This window comes from Aphelocoma coerulescens, chromosome 1A (assembly GCF_041296385.1).
Source record: "Aphelocoma coerulescens isolate FSJ_1873_10779 chromosome 1A, UR_Acoe_1.0, whole genome shotgun sequence".
Classification (NCBI taxonomy): domain Eukaryota; kingdom Metazoa; phylum Chordata; class Aves; order Passeriformes; family Corvidae; genus Aphelocoma; species Aphelocoma coerulescens.
Window position 1 is genome coordinate 46,333,209 of NC_091014.1, and position 14,439 is coordinate 46,347,647.

General features: G+C 40.2%; 1 protein-coding gene and 1 long non-coding RNA gene across 6 annotated transcripts in view; one reads left to right on the forward strand and one right to left on the reverse strand.

The window, feature by feature from the left end:
* The window catches only part of TMCC3 (transmembrane and coiled-coil domain family 3), a 128,718-nt gene that overhangs the window by 91,144 nt on the left and 23,135 nt on the right, over window positions 1–14,439 (reverse strand). Inside the window, exons 1-2 of one of the 5 annotated variants that reach the window (XM_069000212.1) lie at window positions 8,897–9,196; window positions 6,146–6,193 (exon numbers count right to left, since the gene is read on the reverse strand). The exons of 1 other annotated variant lie outside the window; for it this stretch is intronic. Coding sequence is in view for 1 of the 4 variants with exons in the window: in XM_069000192.1 (XP_068856293.1) it covers window positions 6,146–6,193; window positions 7,038–7,055 (66 nt within the window). In the remaining 3 variants the exon portion in view is untranslated. Of the gene's footprint in view, window positions 1–6,145; window positions 6,194–7,037; window positions 7,803–8,896; window positions 9,197–14,439 lie in introns of those variants that run through there. 3 more of the 5 variants (XM_069000192.1, XM_069000226.1, XM_069000219.1) reach the window with 3 other exon arrangements.
* LOC138104681 (uncharacterized) lies at window positions 9,317–13,030 on the forward strand. Its single transcript, XR_011148217.1, has 2 exons — window positions 9,317–9,612; window positions 11,946–13,030. It is a non-coding gene; the product is annotated as an uncharacterized lncRNA (long non-coding RNA).

The following is a 14,439-nucleotide window of genomic DNA, read 5'->3' on the forward strand; positions in this document are numbered from 1 at the left end:
ATACTCATCAGCCAGTCTGAACTGCAAAATAGTAGCCAAAGAAAACCTCAGAACTTTTCTGTTTCCACCAAATTATTTTTAAGTCTTCACACAGGCATTCATTAAGCACATTCATTTAGTCCTTTTATCATCCTGCACTATTCCAGTTTTATTACTTTTTACAGATACAGCAAAGGAGGATGATTTTGTTGTGCCTTTCTCTGCTTTAAAAGCAGATTTACAAATGACCTGATCTGCTTTCTCAGGCCACTGCTTGGTATTTTGACACCAAACCATAGCCCCCTAGTGAGGAAAATCTGAGGGACAGCTAAAACATACCAGTAGTGCTTAGCCCACCAGTACTTTCAATCTGTTTTCCACTTTATTAAATTTCCCTTTTTGGAAATAATTTTAGCTGTATTTCCTGTAAATACATTCTCTGCACTGTTTTCTGTCAGGTGCATATTAATATTGCAGAACACTCTCTCTTAAAAACTTAACACAATTCCAATTAATAGCAAAGTATGGACCATCAGTGATAGTATCACAGTCTTCTTCAGTTTACTCATATAAAACTTACAGCTGCATGTCCACCTATTACCAGTAGGCAACCTTAAGAAATGTAACTCAAAAAAACCCCACCCAAACTTAAAACCTATCTTTAACTGCTAACATGCAGCAAAATCCCCATATATCTAGCAAACCAGAATCATTAAATCAATGTCCTCCTTCAGTCACTGATAAGCCCAGGAGTATTTCTTCAGTCTTACACCCACTGGGCTTGAAGCCAGACCCAAAATATACTTTGAACTTGGAAGGGCAGAAAACTGCAGAAACTAGAAAAGTTCCAGGCATGAGCATTGCTCTGGCTGCTAGGGTAGAAATAGGAGATGCAAAACCACAATGATACTACAGGGGTTGATACTCTGTTTTTTTCTCAGTCGCAGGACGTTGAGCAGCCAATTACCATTTCTAATAAACACCACAGTCACGACAACTGTATAAAGGCCCTGGTGATGTTGCAGGCTCCATTCACAGAGGCTAGAAGGGCTCCACAGCTATTAAATCATGACAATGACCCAACAGAACAAATTCCCTAGCTGATCCCAAGTTCTAGACACAGTTCTCGAGGTAAAAATCAATACAACGGTCAAGTTCTTGAGCTAGACTTAAAAAAAAAAAAAAAAAGAGTTTTTATTGAGTTCTGGTGCAGGAAGAACACCAGTCTATAATAAAGATATCTTCTAGGAGGGAAGGATCGCTCCTAATTTTTTTTCCTGTCAGGAAGTATTGGGTTTTTAATGCATGGAGTGGTTAAGAGGGTGGTAATGGTGCATGTGTGTTGAATCATGAACTCAGTCATGTACGTAAAACCCAGAGACAACAGAAAAGATTAAACACTATCTCCATTAGGGCACCTTTAGCAAAATATATCCTTCTACTGGGGATGTATTTTTTATAAAACAGGACTTATCTCCATGCTGTGGATATCTGGGCTCTTATTCTAAAAATAATTTAACAGTTTCTCGTCAATTCAGGAAATTTAATATTATTAAGTGACTGCAAAGCAATGTACAACATTCATAAACAAGCCAGGAAGACTGCAGGCTAATACTGGCACTATCAACTTGCATAATAAAAGGAGAGATTAAGGTTGTTGCCTAAATTGCACTTGTGTAATCAATTTCTTTGGAATACTGAAGAATTGAACAAAATGATGCTTTCCTTCAATTTAAACACTTACAAGAATTAACATTTGAACTTCCAGCTAAAGCAGCCAGGAATTACTTCCCCTGCTTATAGTGCATTGCTCATACTCCTGCTATAAATAAGTAGCCTAATGACATCCAAACAATCCAATCAGTCAACACAGAGACAAAAAATTAAAAAACATTTTAATACTCTTGCCATTTTACCATGCCAAAAGTTAATTAACTGTATTAACATTCAAGTTTTGAAACCAAAACCAAGGTTGGTTTTAATGGCTGTAGAAAGTACAAGGCTGCAGAGCAAGACTAGTCAAAGCAGAATTTCAGTATTTTTTAAAACTAAGAATCCCCAGAACTGGGGACCTTGCTTTAAGAAAACAACCAGGAGATGTTAGATTGTGTGCTTTTAAAGCTTTTTTCTTCTGGTTTATGGGTCTCAAAATTAATATTTTCCCAGAGACTAAGAAGCTAGAAATAGCATTTAAATGCAAGAAGCAATTCTTACCAGTTCAAAAACAAGACCCTTTAAAACCAGCAGAGTATAATGAGCATCCCTGTGAGTGCATGCTGCTAGTAGTACATGTGACTTGTTGAAGTAATATTTTATTTAATATGCATATAATGCTTACCAAGGGAAAAAAAATAATCTTTTAAGAAAGTTGCTGCATTAAATATTTCCCATAACACAATGCACATGGTTTACTGACATAACTCCAGTAGGCTGTAAGAGGAAAAGCAGCCTCCATCTCTCCAAGTGTGAACTGCAGTACTGCCAGATTTTAGCAGGGAGGGGAGGAGGCAGCTACCTGCCATCCCATCTCTGCAAAGTGGAGCCCAGCCTCAAGAAATAAGGGGGGTAAATCTTGTAAGAAGCGAGCCCTAGAGGGTTGGCACAAAAGAGAGTCACCTGTAATTCTAGTCCTAGACCTTACTGTTCCTCTGGGCTTTTCTGGTCTGGAAGGGACTGTAAAGTGACAGGGAGGGAAAAAAAAAATCAGTTAAGAGGGAAAAGGAGAGGCAAGAGTGCCATACTTACAGAGACAGAGCAAAAAAGGCCAGTGGCAGGAGAGAGTCCTGGAATCCAAGTGCACACATGGGCAACTCTAGCACTGAAAACAGCTCCAACAGAAATATAAAAGCATGTCTTTTCCTTTTCTGTTAATATGAGCCAACCATACAGAAAACCAAAAAAGATGAAAAGCAACAGATGTCTTGAAGCAGCATGGAAATTTACAGGGGCCCAAGCTTGCTGGACTCAAGTAGTAGGTCAAAAACTTAAAAGATTCATCAAATACCCATAACATTTTCCTACTGTGTGATGTTCCATATATCCATGGTTTCAGCTCACTGAGTGCTTGGAAACACTACCTTCAGAGCTGAGGCTGCACCTTGAGTGCTGTGTCCAGTTCTGGGCCCCTCAGTTCAGGAAGGACATTGAGACACTTGAATGCACCCAGAGGAGGGCGACAAGGCTGGTGAAGGGCTTGGAACACAAGCCCTGTGAGGAACAACTGAGGGAGCTGGGGGTGTTTAGCCTGGAGAAAAGAAGACTCCGAGGTAACTTTATCACTCTCTGCAACTACCTGAAAGGTGGTTGTAGTCAGGTGGGGGTTGGTCTCTTTCCAGGCAACAAATGACAGAACAAGAGGACACAGTCTTAAGCTGCACCAATGGAAATTTAGGTTGGATGTCAGGAAAAAGTTTTTTACTGGAAGAGTGATAAAGTTCTGGAATTGTCTGCCCAGGGAGGTGGTGGAGTCACCATCCCTGGATGTGTTTAAAAAAAAGATTGGATGTGACACTCAGTCCCATGGTTTAGTTGAGGTGGTGTTAGGGCATGGGTTGGACTCAGTGATCTTGAAGGTCTCTTCCAACCTGGTGATTCTGTGATTGAAATTAGTCAGTGTTGGTTCAGGAATCTCAGTTCCACAAGCTGAGGGAATACTATGGAAATGTCTCAAGAAGATAAGTTTGTCTCTGACCAGACTGCATAAATGCTATGATGACCGGATATGAGATTATGTCAATGCCAGTAGGAAGTTAAGGCCACTCTGCACTGTCTCAGAAAGTTTTTTAATTTACTGGAAGTGGGCAGAGCATGCCCTGCCCACACTGCTCCCTGGGGCTGGCAGCAGTCTCCCTCCTCCTGCTCTGCCATCCCCTGCCTTACATAAGCAAAGGTAACCCAGAGGTCATGGCAATTTCTGTCTGAATACATGTCATACAAGATATCTCCTCGCTCAGGAGCCCTTTTTTGTTTGCTTCAGATACTACTGCCTGATAAGGGAAGCAGAATCCTTTTAGCCTTGAGAATGGACTGGGCTTACAAAGGCATCCCCATCTCCACATCCTTACTTGTCAACAGGCTTGGGCTGGAGGACAAACAAAAGCCATCTCTGCTTCAGTCTGCCATGGGGGCCAAAGAAAAGGGTTTTTCAATCTTCATCACAAACCAGCATATTTAATATGTAGTTGTCAGCAGTAAATTTCTGATCAACTGGATGAAATGAATTTATTTCTGATTTTCTATTTGAAGGATCATTCTAAAGACAAATGAGACAAGAATCAAGAAATAAAGAGACATAACATCAGTAAACTTCACAAAGCAGAACTAATCTCTTTCCAATTGTCTTTGCCAGTATAATGCACAACCATATAAAGTTTTTATGGCTATGGGCTGAATATTTGCTCCATAGGGCACAGAAGAAAGGGGGAGACCACAAGGCTTCTCGCTCCTTTTCTCCCTAGTTCTCCTCCCCATTAATCAAATCATACCCAGTCTTATGGCATGTATGGTATGGTAGCTGCATGTCCAAAGAATCTCCCTCCATTTTGGATCTTTTCTCTCTCTGTGAGAGCCATTCTGCAACTCTCCAACATCAAGAAATCAATCACAGACCAGTCTGTGCCTGCATAAGAGATATGGGTCTAGGAAGGAGAGTTTGAAAGACTATGAAAGAGGAAAATCAAAGTGCAAAATCTACAGGTGTTGAAAGAAAGTAATAACGTGCTGGAAGCACACCGATTCACTGGAACGAGATTACATGCTGTCAGTTTCCATCAGTCCTCTCAACTGATTGCAGCATTTGATACCTGCAAGCAAGATTCTCAGGTGATGGTAGATGAATACAACTCATTTCTTCTATCGTTTGAAAGTCATTAGGATTAGAGCACTGCATGCACCAGAAGCATCAAATTAAGCACCCATCACAGGATCAATTCCCATTATCCCCTGGGTTCTTGTAAATAAACCCTGCAAATTAAGTATTTCAGTGAAAGCACTTATAATTCGTTTTCTTGGTTAGCAATGATTTAATTATGCCCATTTTTAAGACACAAGATAAACAAAAGTTCTCTTTTTAACATAGCTAACAAATCAGTATTTTACCCCTCCCTGTTACAACTGCAAAATTATGATGTGAATGTAGAAACTAAAATCCGGCTTTAAAATCATATTAATAGGTTTAATAGTAACCAAATGAAATATTTGCCTTACTAAGCATTACTTGAAACAGTAGGAAAGTACAATTCACAAACAACCAGAAGTAGCAGGAAAGGGGGAAAATGCAGCACTACCAACTGTCAAATATTTTTATCCATCAGTACCATATGAAAATCAAGACATGCTCTAACTTCATGCTCCCAGCCTGTCACAGCACTACACAGATTGCTAGATCAAGGCATTCAGAAGCACAGCATGGGCTGAACAAACTTTTATGATATTTTGACTTGTTGGCCAAAGACACACAATCTAGAATACCAGGGCAACACAAGTATCACCAAGCATGGAACAAACAGGCTCTGTATATTTGCCAAGTCATCTGACTGTCATACTCTTTTTAAAACAATTGACACTGGAAGAATAAATCCGGGGAATACATCCCCTCATTCAGGGGGTGCCTCAGAGAGATAGCAAATCTATTCAAGGTGTTGCCATGTACATGAAAATACACAGAACAATAAGCAGAGGAAGCAGCAAAACACTCCACAGCATATGGTTTATGTAAATTGAAACTGAAGGCTGTATACAGAAAATGACAACAAAATGTAATATTTATTGAATTCTATTCACTTGGAACATAAAGCTGGAATTATAATAACAGGTGTTCTCAGATATATGTTTGAATGCCAGGAAATTACTGCTCTGCAATTTTTGTCTACTACAAAGTATATGCTAGCAATTTAGCCCAAAATTAGCATTTCTATGTCTCCCAAGACTGTTATTTTTTAATCCAGGCCAGTTTATCTTCTGCTACCATTCTATGTATTGTACACACAGCATCTTTCACACAGTATTCCACAAAAAAAACCCCAAAAACCAAAACCCCAAACTTCTAATAAAAATTGGTAAGAGTAAATCTTTTAAAACTCTAACATCCCCAAATGTTACTACTGATAACCACCACACATTACCCAACAAATGGAAAAGGACAAGGCAAACCTAGTGCTAGACTTACGTATTTCCAAAAGGACCTATTGCCGCAAAGGATTAAATTATTTTCTCTCTGTGAAAAAAGTACACAAACACTACTGAAAATAGAACTGTAGGTTCTTAGCCCCTTCATACCCCATTCTGTGCAAGCCACTTCAGAGCAGTGTGCCCCCTCTTTCACAGCTGTACACGATCTCCAAAGTAGCTGGTATGCTGATAGACTCAAAATATTATTTGCAAAGTTCTTTGTGAACCACTATCATACTGCAGAGCAGTTGTAGTTCCAGTTCCACAAGTTGCTTTAGTCCCAGCAGGTCATTAAAACAAGGGAGGCATTTTATACATTTCATCTTTTAATAAGTTAGAAGCTATGATTCTGTACAAAAAGTCACCCTTGTGGCCCCTTCACAAGCCACATACACTGTCCTAATTACTTCAAGTAACTAAATTCAGTTGTGTAATTCTGAGCCAATTACTTTTTTCCCCCAAGTAGGCAGTCAGGATTTTAATGGAAAATGTGCAGATGTGAATATCCAACTGTGTGCATTCTCTTATGTATATGTTCATGCTTCATGAACCTTCTGCCACAATTTAATTTTCACTGGATCATAAATATCTGAAGAAAATTGAACTCAGAGGATTTTCACAGAGTAAACACTTTAAACCTCAGAGCTGGATTCTACTCCCTGCTGTTATGCAAGCAGTTTCAAGCAGTGAAATACATTCTGGGGCTACCAAACACAGGACTTGTCACCTAGTGATAGATTTCTCCATCTTCCCAAACAGGTCACAGATACTTCTTTCAGCCAAGGATTTCATTTTCTTACCATCTGCCACAGCCAATTCTTTTTCCTAGTCTGTGGGGCAGATACAAATCAAAATTCAGGAGAAACACTCCATAGTGAATCAATACTCACCAACCAAACACCTCTCATGAGAACAGTTCAACAACATTTTTACCATCTGATCTTCCCAGAAGAGTGAGGGACAGCTTTAATTCTGCTTTGCATCCCTTCAGAGCAAACTACTGAAATATTCAGGTAAACATGAACCTAGCCTTTTGCTCCAGCCTTGCCTTTTTTCCAGTCAGGGCTGTCTCCCTCAGGTAACTCTAGCAAAGGAAATTTTCACCTTTATGGCCAAATCCCAACATTCTGTGACAAAATTTACAACTGACAGAAGCAGCTGTTAATAATCCCTTTATGAACCTGCAATGAATCCAAGCCTGGATCCAATTCTGCAGTCATTACTTTTGAAGCCACAGGACCACTTCCTAAGGAGAAAGATCTCTAAAAATATCAGAAAAAGCTGTTGTGACTGAGTCACTGATTTAAGCTTGTTTCATTCCAAAGGTACTTTTGGGAAGTTTGTGTCTGTCCATGTGCTGTTCCAGGGGGAAAAAAAATTCAGCAATCTCAACAAAAACACAGAAGAAGTAAGTTTTTGTATTGACTGCCAAAGAATAGCCAAATTCATTCCAGAACTAGGACAGAAACTAACACAAGAATGTAGTTCCAATAGAAAGATGTTTTGGCCCTGAGAAGAAGTCTGAAGGCATAAACACCTCAGATAGGAATCTTGCTTTTAACTAAGAGTTACTGCTACTTTCCCACACAGCTGTAAATCAGGATCCTGTAGATACAATAAAAAGCAGAAAGCTCATATACCAGCAAACAAACAACAACAAAAAAAAAAAAAAAAACACCAAAATTTATTCCAAATGAATATGAAAATGGTATCATCTCTAAAAGATGAAAGGTGTATTTGTACTCCAATTTACAATTCTTAAAATCATGCCTATTTTCCCCTTGTTATCTTGTTTCCAAATTATTATTTTTCCCCAGTCTTCTCAACAGCTACATCTCTGGGCCTAAGTGTAGCCAAGCAAATTCAGTCTGAGTACAAAAACCAGACAACTACTTCAGTTTCTGAAAAACACAGGTAAAGACATGTCTTCAGGAAAGCTGCAGATATTTCTGTGCTTCTCACCTCTCTAGTGCTTACACACCTTGGTGTCAACCTCACGTAGCTTTCTAGACCTTCATCTGTCACAGTATGTACTAGACACTGTAATAAAGAGTCAGCTCTAAGCTTCTCACTTGCAGCCTGCATTGCCAAGTGCAACTCCATGTGAAGGAGGGTAAAGCCTCAAGCACCCCACTGAAAAGAAATGAGTTTTCAGGAGTCAGGGAAGACAACCCAGAGGTGCAAGGAAGTTGTGAAAGAGGCACAAAGAAGCCCTTTTGGAGGCTGTAATCAGAGTCCTTTTTTCTTGGAGGTCTATGTGCAGGAACTCATGCCTTCTGATCAAAGAATCAATATGATTTCGCAGAAGCGTCTTACTGTTTCAAATACATTCCACTCACACATCTCACAACTTTGACATAATACCCTACTTATACACTTTGCTTACTTATACATTCTACCTACTTATCTTATACTACTTATACATATCCATATCACTCTACTTACACATTTTACGACTTTTACATGATACTCGACTTACGCATTTTACAACTTATACAGGTTACTCTACTTACACATCTTACAACCTTTACATAACACAGTACTTCTGCATTTTTCAACTGCTGTGATTGAGATTTCACATCGCTTGATTGATGTCTCTATTCTGTCCATAAGCCCCACACACTTTTCTGATAATATGATTAGTTTTAATCTAGTGCAGCACAGTCCTTTTTATCTATTCCTTGCTGTCTTGGTATTTAGTTTTTCAGCTTCTTCTTTCTCAATTCTTTTCCAACTTAGCACAGTTTACCTTTCAGTCCTTGCTGAATTCCTGAGGGCTCTAACAGGTGGGGCTCCTGATCCAGGCAAGCAGCATCAAGATGATGAGAGCAACAAACCCCATCCAGTGATCAGCAGCCAAGTTAGTCCCAGAAACCCAAACAAGAAGACAGCAAAGGACAGAGAACAGATATAAGCCTACCCCTCCTCTCCCCTCGAGCCTTCAGACTGGAGCTTGAAAACCTTCTTGGGGCTGATGTGCTGCAGCTAAAGGTGGAAAGGCCAGGTGAAGCCAGTGAGGGTAATTCCAGCCTGGTCTCATTCTGAGGGCTCTGATAAGAACAGCTAAAGATGGTTTGGCTGGGGCACACTACCAAGGTTCAAATACCTTACAACATCTATGGGATATCTCACCCTAGTAATTAGTGCCCACTGTGAGGCCAAAGCAGGTCTTGAGGACTGTTATGCTACATTGGTGGCTGTGTCTTGAGGCAGCTGGGGTGCCAGAGCAACATGTGAGACAACACATGCTGTTAAGAAAGCAACATGATCTCCTCCTCTCCTTTCCCATTGAGTACTGGGCACTGCTCATAGTCTGCATACCCACATAAACATGCTCATTCCTGCCCTGAGATCTTTCCAGACAGAGGCAGAAGTCACCATGCTTGGTGAGTCCTTGCTGGTATGTGCAGAACCACACACAGGACTTCAGCTGAAGATATGGAAAAAGCTCCTCTATAGGCAGAGGTAAGCAAGTGTGAAAAGTGAGCAAAGGATGAGAGGAATAAATGTGATGTGACACTGAGATGCTCTGCAGATCTGCGTGAGGATCCCTCAGTGGCATTTAAATCAGTTCTTCCCAGCAGCCAGAGAACATGCAACATTAGGATTCCTGCTGGTCTAATTTAGTGCAGAGAGAACAACAGCTTTAGCACCCAATTAAACAAACTTTTCTCCACCATCCACTTTGCTCTATTGCCTGTAACAAGTGCCCCAGCTGCCTGTGGTTAAAAGCCACCCCTCTTGCATGGCCCAGTTCAACTGTGGTACTTGTTGGCAGTGATGGCCTGGAGGACAAAAGTATAAAGGGGCTAAAATATGGAAATCTCATGGAGGCTGTGAGAATCAGTAGCAAGTAAGAATGGCAGCTTGAATGTAAGTCTTGGCTCGGGACACTCTCCTAACAACACTGACAAGGGCTATAGCAGTAGTGACCCCTTCCGTATGTACCTATAACTGTACCTGTATATACACACCTGTGCAGCCTGATGCTTAAATTTGTGTTCTAGTATCTGATACTGATTGTCACAAGAGACCTATGGTGTGTCCTGGTGTGGCCATTATTCTACCACAGACATAATCAATAGCATCTCCTCTCATGACTCCTGAGTGCCTACGGGTGCTTTTTCAGCAGTAGATGCAGAATATACATATCCCCACGATGTCCTAGAGAACGGACAGCTAATGGCCGGCTAGATCCAGCTGCATCAGCAATGTCCTGAGGCACGCTGCCACCTTGCTGTAGTTCAGAGAGATGACAGCGAGCACCCTTTACTCTTTCAGCTTCATTCACAGCAAGGTCATCTGGCCCCTAGAAAAGTGTTGCTGTGTTTGTTGTTGCAGAGGATGAAGGTGCTGGCTATTTATCAGTAGAATCTGGGAGTTCTGCAGGACATGACAATTCAATTTGGATGCATTGAAAAAAAGTACTTTTCCCCCTTTCAGCCCGTATGCTACAAACGTACTTAAAAGCATGTATCATTTCATGGGCTCTGGTTTGTGTAGAGCAATACATGCTTATCTAAAAACAGAAACAATGTTTCACAACAAGCAGGATAATACATCTAGACTGCCTAAGTCAGCCTAAGGACTCTTTGACTTTCTCGAAATCTGGACTATGTTGCTCTGGGTAAATTCAGTATGAAACACTGTTACTCACTACACATGGATGTGAAAAAACCTCAGCCTATAGGAGGCAAAGGAATGAGGAATTCGGTCCTTACGGTGAATGTGGTCTGTTGACATATCTGCCTGTTCAGAACATCCTCTGTGCACATCTTGGAGCTTATACACATGCACAAGTTTAACGGGTTCAGCTTAAAATAGCCAGTTTTAAGAGCTGTATTTTTACCCACATAACCCTGGATTAAAAGTATACAGTCATATAGCTTTATCTCCAGTGATACAGAAACATTCCCATAATTGACACTGCCCTGTATCATGGTCAGTCTCTCACAGTGGTCCTCTCCAAGGTACAGATTGGGCTTTTCTTTCTCTTTACTGAGGTACTTGTAGAGTTTATACAAAGAATCTGAGAACAATCCCCATAAGGCAGGCAAAGCAAGAGGGCAAATATACTAGTTAAAGAACATTAAATTTAAATCAAACAACCTTGTTTCTGTGCCTCAGGATAGGATTCCAGATGTTTTGTAAGGAAACAGAAGACAAGACAGTAAGACATCAGGAAATAAATCTTAGCACTAATGATTTAAAAGCTCTGTTCTTGTAAGAAGGACACAGTCCAAAAATAAGGTGCCTGAAAAAGTTTTAGAAAAAAGAAAGGCTACAGGTGAACTAATTTTTTTTAGCTTCAATCATTTAAAATGCAGAACTTAGACAATTTATTTAAGAAGACAATACAATCTGTTCAGACCTTTCCTGATTTCTTTTCTGGCTGTCAGCAAGAAGAAGACATTACCTTACGCCATACAGTCTATTGCTGAGAGACTTTACGGTGCTGTTCATCCCATCCTTTCTTTCCTTCACCTTAATTAGAATTGAAGACTGAAAATGTGTGGCTCTCAGCACTCGGGATATATGTAAATTACAAGGGAAAAACAGCTAAGGGCTTGCCTACATGCGTTGCACATCAGATAAGGCAACACTCTTTCCTTCCCCTCTGCTATTACAGCGTTTCCACTGCAGCGTGTTTGGCTTCACTAAGATATACAATACCACAAAAGCTATTTATGAACTCTCATATCAGTGCACACACAGTGGTAACAACACAAGACTGTAATAACTGGGAACATTTTGATATGACATTTTACTAAAGGAAACTATTCCTTTGATTTCTGCAGGAAAGGGAGGAGCTACTCAAAAGCTTCAGACCTGTGGTTAAAGCACTGATGGAACACCAGAGCTCTACCTTTGAAGATGAAACGTCATTTTGGATGCTCATTTAAAATTAGGTGTAATCGATTCACTTGCATAACAAAGACAGTAACTTCTGAGCAAAGTGCTCACCAAAAGGAAGTGAAACCGCTGACACAATGTGAAGAGCTGAAAACAAAGGGATGCAGCTAACACACTTCTCTCAGGGACATGGTGCATCTTGATTTTCTTAAATGGTTTCTCCTAATGCTGTCATTCGAAGGCTCTTCAGAAACCCAGGGATGGTTCTTAAAACATCCAGCTCTGCCTACTGATGCTGAAAGACACTGAGAGACTTCACCTGTCACAGAACCCTCTAAAATTTGTCCCTGTATCAGCTTTTGCTGTTTGAGCAAGATAATAAGAAGAATCACTGCCATAGCACTTGATGGCCTTGGTAAGTGAAAAATTGATGAATATTTTTCTTTTCTCCCACCCCCAAGAGAATCTGGCTTTGTTACAAAGTGAAAACAAGCATTCTCCAAATTCCTAGCAAAATGAAAAATTCAAAATATTCTCAACAAAATAATCCATTATTGTTTAAAACTTTTAATTTTAATCAAAAAACAAGGTGACTAGAAAAGCAATTATACTTTGGATTTTCAGACCAAAAAATCTGGCTAATGTCTCATTCATATGGAATGTGATAGGGCCACCAAATCTGCTTTTTCTCTTGTAAGAAAATCTGTCCCGCTTTATATCTTTAAAGATGTGATTAACTTAACTTCATGTTTTATTCCATGAAGGAATTAAACTAAGGTAAAATGGCAGCAGATAAACAGAGGCAGCACCAATCCTTGGCAATAACTTGAGCTGATGTGCACTCCTGGTGTTATGAGGAAGGATGCTAGTTCACTGCAACATCCCCCTTCCCTTCTCTTTCCCCCAAACTTATGTTTGTATTTGGCCCCTTGGCGTCGACTGATAATGTTGCATATTGTGTAAAGCTAGTTCTTGTGCTTATAAATGGAAATAATATTTCATCTGGTATAAAAAACCATGCTGAGATAAATACTGCAACTTTCTTTTCTTCCTATATTTTTGTGTTGAATACTGTGCTGTATCTTCAGGGGGTTGAGCTCTTACTTCTAGATCATTTGATATAACTAACCAAATAAACAGTCCCCAAATAAACACATGAATGGAAGCTACCAGCTTTGCTATTAAAAAAGGCTATTTAAGTCATATAGTACAGAGAAATAAAACGCTTCAGCTCCTCTCTGACACCATTTGGAAAGAAATACTGTGTTAGAGACACACAAGTATCATGGTTATACTTGCCACAATTGTAGCAACTAGGTTTATTGGAGTACAAGATGCTAACAAAGAGTACCAGAGCCTGTTTTTCAAATTATTTTTTGCCTTTGATGGCAATTTTTAGACAGCTGCTTTCAGAACTTCCTCTTTCTTGTCCACCAAATCACTCTTAGAAATATCACAACAGGAGCAAGCAAGTCCTTTTAAAACCATGCTAAGAACATCACTATGAACCACATCTTTAAATAAATTGTTGTCATCTTTAGAAGGAAGTTCTGGCTGTGAGGTATTCTAACGTGCAAGACAACAAACGGTATTTTGACTTGTAGTTTATGGGTCTTTCCCAGCACTAATGAGGGCAGCCTCCCAGCCCTCCTGCAAGGACAGTGGTTCCTTTTTCTCCTGCTATGGGGGAAGAGAAACTGTGAAACAACATGAGTGCCTTGTGGGTCACAGAGGAAGTTTGGGGTACAGCTGAGCTCAGCTAATGGTGCTCCCAGCTGTCAGATCCACCTTGTGAACCAAGCCCAGCAATCACTTCTTCCCGGACAGACTGGTCACTGCTGCTGCCCATAGTGAAATTCTTCAGCCAGATGAAAACTGGAGGGGAAGGGACAAATCTTTGACACCTTTTTGGCCTTTTCTAGCTCTTTACCTTCTGAAGATCTTAAGCACTTGATTATCAACGGTAAACAAGGAGACAGATCAACCCCTCCACTTCAAGCAAGCTGGTTGTGCCAAACAGGCACTGCACCATCACAACAGGAAGTTCTTCTTATGACCTGCCAATGCTATGACACAATAGGCAGTTGATTCAGCAGGATCCTACTCTTTCCAGATCATGCAGAAACATTGTAAACTATAGAAAATTAAAATTGTTGCCCACCTGTAACTCAATCAATCAAAAGGCTCAGATGCTGAGCTGGCCTTGCTGTCCCGTAGCACAGTAAAAAACATTTAGTAATATACATACTGCCAAGTTGTTTATTACTGCATCATATTGCATCCATACCTATCCTAAGCAATCTGTTGCTAGGTGCTGATTTATTTAATAACTTAATGGACTTTGAATAGTTTCCAGAAAGGAATACCAGGCCTGAAGGTTGTTATTTTGTTCAAATGAAGCAATAGCTGAAAAAAACTCTCATGAGTCCTCAGTAGAGG